The sequence below is a fragment of the Otolemur garnettii genome, unplaced genomic scaffold (assembly GCF_000181295.1).
Source record: "Otolemur garnettii isolate 467f Iridium unplaced genomic scaffold, OtoGar3 scaffold00031, whole genome shotgun sequence".
Lineage (NCBI taxonomy): Eukaryota > Metazoa > Chordata > Mammalia > Primates > Galagidae > Otolemur > Otolemur garnettii.
Window position 1 is genome coordinate 2476882 of NW_003852426.1, and position 5215 is coordinate 2482096.

At 47.2% G+C, this 5215-nt stretch overlaps 1 protein-coding gene across 1 annotated transcript; it reads left to right on the plus strand.

The window, feature by feature from the left end:
• The first annotated feature begins 444 nt into the window (after positions 1-444).
• Positions 445-2130, plus strand: AIF1 (allograft inflammatory factor 1). The gene is made up of 6 exons (XM_003789002.3): positions 445-540; positions 703-764; positions 852-918; positions 1278-1319; positions 1502-1664; positions 1922-2130. Exons 1-6 carry the CDS (start codon positions 516-518, stop codon positions 2004-2006), a joined length of 444 nt encoding a protein of 147 aa, XP_003789050.1. The 5' UTR covers positions 445-515; the 3' UTR covers positions 2007-2130.
• Positions 2131-5215: the final 3085 nt, after the last annotated feature.

The window sequence follows — 5215 nt, forward strand, 5'->3', positions numbered from 1 at the left end:
GGCTCAGTGAGTAGAGTGCCGGCCCGATATACCAGCGTGGCGAGTTCAAACCCGGCCCCAGCCAAATTGCAACAAAAAAACAGCTGGGCATTGTGGTAGGCACCTGTAGTCCCAGCTACTCGGGAGGCTGAGGCAAGAGAATCACCTAAGCCCAGGAGCTGGAGGTTGCTGTGAGCTGTGATACCAAGAGTACTCTACCAAGGGCAATAAAGTGAGACTCTGTCTCTAAAAAAAAAATATATATATATTTTTTTTTTTCATGCACACACTGGACTCTCATTTAAGAGGAACTTGGGAGGATGTAATTTTCTCATCTCTGTTTTATACAGGCCCCCCCTTCCTCCTAGGGTGCTAGTGTCAGCAGAAGCTGATGGGGAAGTGAGGCCTGGGAAGTAAAAGAGGAGGGAATGAGGAGAAAGGGGAAGTTTGGGAGAGGAGGAGACTGCAAGTGCAGCAGCAGACAGAGAGACTGACAACTTGGTCTGTCTCTCACCTCCACCAGCGTGTGCTGAGCTATGAGCAAGACCAGGGATTTGCAGGGTAGGGAAGGCTGAAGAGACAGAAGCAGGAAAGGCGAGCAAGGAGGGCACAGGCCTGAGTGGTGGGCTAGCAGCCCAATAAGCAAGTCTTGGTGCAGACTATGGGTGTCCCAGGGCTGGTGTGGGGAGGGGTGAGGACTGATGAACCTTTGTGCCCCCACAGGGGGAAAAGCTTTTGGACTGCTGAAGGCCCAGCAGGAAGAGAGACTGGACGAGATTAACAAGGTAAAAGGAGGAAGGAAGGCTGCAGAGCCTGGGGGAGTGAGGTTTGGGCAAGGAGAGACCACTCTGTCTCTTACTGTCCCCCAACAGCAATTCCTGGATGATCCCAAATATAGCAGCGATGAGGATCTGCCCTCCAAACTGGAAGCCTTCAAGAGTGAGGGGAAAACTGTAGGGGTGGGGAGAGGGCTGGGGTTGGGGGCAAGATTTCCACAAGAACTGGGCAGAGACCTCAGGGACACAAAACTTACTTTTGTGGTAGGAGGCTGCCTTTATTGCCCTCTGCCCCTCGTTTGGGTCTCCTTCCCTGGCCTGCTCCTCTCAGCACCCTCTCTATTTCCTTATATCCTAACAGTGCCTGTCAACTTCCCAGCCCCACTTCCTCTCCCTGCCCTTCCTCCACCGTCCACATCCTTGCCCCCACCAAGCCCTAGGTCAGCAACCCTTTCCTCAGTCAACCACTTGCCGGAGACCTCCCAGCCAGCACTTACACCTCTGCTCTCTCTCCTCACCCAGAAAAATACATGGAGTTTGATCTAAATGGAAATGGAGATATCGGTAAGAAAGGGGTGATTTGGGGGAGTGTCAGGCCTAGGAAGACAGAGGTTTCTCGTAGTGTTCCATCCCCGTGATTTGGGAGAGGGCTCACCTACCAGAAAAGGAGGAAGGAGAATGGGAATGTGAAGTTGGGAGGAAAGGGAAAGGGATTCCTTCTCTTCTCCCCACCCGTCTGCCTCCAGATATCATGTCCCTGAAGCGAATGCTGGAGAAACTCGGGGTTCCCAAGACTCACCTGGAGTTAAAGAAATTAATTAGAGAGGTGTCCAGTGTTTCAGGGGATACATTCAGCTACCCTGACTTTCTCAGGATGATGCTGGGCAAGAGATCTGCCATTCTAAAAATGTGAGAGTCCAGTTTCAACCCCGCCATGCTTCCTTGTTTTCTTCTCCCCCACCCCAACCCTGCCGTCAGGTTCAACTTTTCTACACAGTGCTCAGCATCCATTCTTCCAAGGTCCCATCTCCATCCCATGGTACTGGTCCCCACAGCTCCAACACTTCCACCCCTGCTCTCTTCCTCTTCTTCCCAGCCTCACCTTATGGTTTATTCGCTTGAGAGGAGTGTTCCCTGATCCCTGTGTCTCTTCCTGTCTCAAATAGGATCCTGGTATATGAGGAAAAAGCAAAAGAACAGGAAAAGCCAACTGGTCCCCCAGCCAAGAAAGCTATCTCTGAGTTGCCCTGATCTGAGGAGAAAGGGGATAGTACTGAAGGGGCTTCTAATGACTGGAACATGGAAAAAAAGATAAGATTGTGAGCCAGAGTCAGACTACATTAAATAAATTATCCTTCCCCTCCAGATCAAATAAGCTTGGTTTTTGTTTGGGGGATTTTTTCCCTATATTTGGGAAGGACAAAAATGCCTCTTAAGAAAGGGCAGCAAGGATGTGCACATATGAACAATCCATCAACAATTCTGTAGTATGTCTATGATACCAGATGTCTTTGTGCACCAAGAGAGATTCCAGCTGCAGAAGATAGCCTTGACCTCAAGGAATTTTAAGCAGGAGGAAAAGACATGTACAAACAAAAATATATCACCCAGTCCTATGGTAGCTTTCATGAAGAACAAGGACTACATTCTCTACCACTATAAGCTGTGTGGCCTTCACAAATTATTCAGGCTCTCTGAGACTTTTATCTGAAAATGGCAATACAATAACAAGCCCTCAATGATGTTTAAAACTTGAATGAATGGGTGGATGAATGAAAGAACTGGTGCTATTTATTTATTTATTTATTTATTTTTTGAGACAGAGTCTCACTATGTCGCCCTCAGTAGACTGCCTGTGGTGTCACAGCTCACAGCAACCTCCAACTCTTGGGCGTAAGTGATTCTCTTGCCTCAGCCTCCCAAGTAGCAGGGACTACAGGCACCCACCGCAATGCCCGGCAACTTTTTAGTTGTTGTTATTGTTGTAATTGTCATTGTTGTTTGGCAGGCCAGGGCTGGGTTCAAACCCGCCAGCTCTGGTGTATGTGGCTGGTGCCCTTGCTGCTGAGCCCCAAATCTTTTTTTTTTGAGACAGAGTTTTACTTTGTCATCCCTGGTAGAGTGCCTTGGTATCATAGCTCACAGCAACCTCAAACTCTTGGGGTCAAGCAATTCTCTTGCCTCAGCCTTCCCAAAAGCTGGGACTACAGGTGCCCACCACAATAGCCTGGCTATTTTTAGAGACAAGGTCTCGCTGTGGCTTAGGCTGGTCTTGAACCTGTGAGCTCAGGCAATCCACCTGCCTCGGCCTCTGAAGTGCTAGGATTACAGGTATAAGCCACCGCACCTGGCCTGGAACTGGAGTTGTTGAATAAAACAAAGGATTCACAACACTGTAAGGCCTGATAATTTGAGAGTTAAATGAATCACTGAGGTCCTTTTGGGGACAAGCTACAGAAAATGAACTATCTTTTTTTTTTTTTTTTTTTTTTAGACAGAGTCTTATTGTGTTGCCCTCGGTAGAGTCCCATGATGTCACAGCTCACAGCAACCTCTTAGGTTAACCTCTTGGGTTTAAGCAATTCTCTTGCCTCAGCCTCCTAAATAGCTGGAGCTACAAGCACCCACCACAAAGGCCGGCTATTTTTTGTTGTTGTTGTTGTCATTGTTGTTTTAGCAGGCTGGGGTGGGTTTGAACCTGCCAGCCTGGTGTATGTAGCCGTCACCCTAATCGCTGGGCCAGAAAATGAACTATCTAATGAAGGGAAAAGGAGGTTGTATTGGGGGAGGTTACAATGGGCAGATACTGGGGATACAGGATCTCTGAATGACAGAAAGGGATGAATGAACAACCCCAAGGAAGGCAGGAACCTTAGAGCCTCAGGGCTTTCGATGAAGCCAGACCTTTCCTCCACCAAGGGGTCTAGATGAGTCAACTCTAGCAAACCACTCTGTCCACTATTTCAGATTTCCTGCCTCTCTAGAAAGAAAGACTCCAATTAGCCCAGCTAGTTTCATGTACTGAGGACAGACTTAACTGCTGGGGCCTCCCATGGTGATCTTTTCAATGGTGAAGCCACAGAGGCATCCTGGTTGGTGATTCCTATAGACCTTCAGTAACTATATAGGACTTCAGATGAAAAGACTATTACCAAGTAATCTAAATCTAAACATAGAATATGTTGAATATCCAAATATAATGAAATTAATAGCTAACTTTTATTGAGCACCTACTATGTACCAAACCCTATTCTCTTTGTTTATTATTATTATTAGAGACAGAGTCTCACTTTGTTGCCCTCAGTAGAATGTATGGCGTCATAGCTCACAGCAACCTCAAACTCTTGGGCTCAAGCAATTTTCTGCCTCAGCCTCCTGGATAGCTGGAACTACAGGCATCTGCCACAGTGCCCAGGTATTTTCAGAGACAAGGTCTGGCTTGTTCAGGCTGGTCTGGAACCCATGAACTCAGGCAATCCACCAGCTTGGCCTCCCTGAGTGCTAGGATTACAGGAGTGAGCCACTACGCCTGGCCATCTTGCCTCAGTTTTTAATTTTTAGTAGAGTTGGGATCTCACTCTTGCTCAGGTTGGTCTTGAACTCCTGAGCTCAAGCAATCCACCCAGCCTCCCAGAGAGCCAGGATTACAGGCGTGAGCCACTGTGCCTGGCCTACTTTTTCTTTTTTTAATATGACTTGCCATCTTCTAGTACATCATGTGAATGTAGCCCAATAGATCAGATGTATTTTAAATTATGTTTATTGTTGTCATTCCTTCAGTTGAGAGTCATCAATGCATAAATGCTATTTTAAATGATGAGTCTGGATGTCCTTGAAAACCTCAGTTTTGGTAGAGAGCAAGGGTGAAGGCTTCACTAGCATGGATTTAAGAGACACTGGAAAGAGAAATTAGAGTTGATGAGTTTGAATAAAATTTTGCAGCAAAATTCCTTTAAGAAATTTTGTTGCGCGAGCCACGCCGCTCACAAATACATAATACACACCTGTAGTCTGAGCTATTGGAGAGGCTGAGGCAAGAGGACCATTTAAGCCCAAGAGTTTGAGGTTGCTGTAAGCTATGATGACACCATGGCATTCTACCCAGGGAGACAGAGTGAGTCTATTTAAAAAATATTTTGATGGGGCAGCGCCTGTGGCTCAAAGAGTAGGGCGTTGTCCCCATATACTGGAGGTGGCAGGTTCAAACCCGGCCCTGGCCAAAAACTGCAAAAAAAAAAAAAAATTTTGATGCAAAACTAAAATGGTGTAGTATGTGGTAGCTGGCTAAGGAGAGGGGACAAGAGAACCATTCTGAAAGACTGAAAACTGGCTTGGCGCCTATAGCTCAACTGGCTAAGGCGCCAGCCACGTATACCTAAGGTGGTGGGTTCGAATCCAGCCCAGACCCACCAAACAACAATGATGGCTGCAACCAAAAAATAGCCGGGCGTTGTGGCGGG

Bases quoted from the DNA above. Each gene is read 5' to 3' on its own strand.
- AIF1 (XM_003789002.3), top strand. From the start codon at position 516: ATGAGCAAGACCAGGGATTTGCAGG. The intron at 919-1,277 runs GTGAGGGGAAAA...CTCCTCACCCAG, and splicing joins CAAACTGGAAGCCTTCAAGA to AAAAATACATGGAGTTTGAT. The intron at 1,665-1,921 runs GTGAGAGTCCAG...TGTCTCAAATAG, and splicing joins AGATCTGCCATTCTAAAAAT to GATCCTGGTATATGAGGAAA.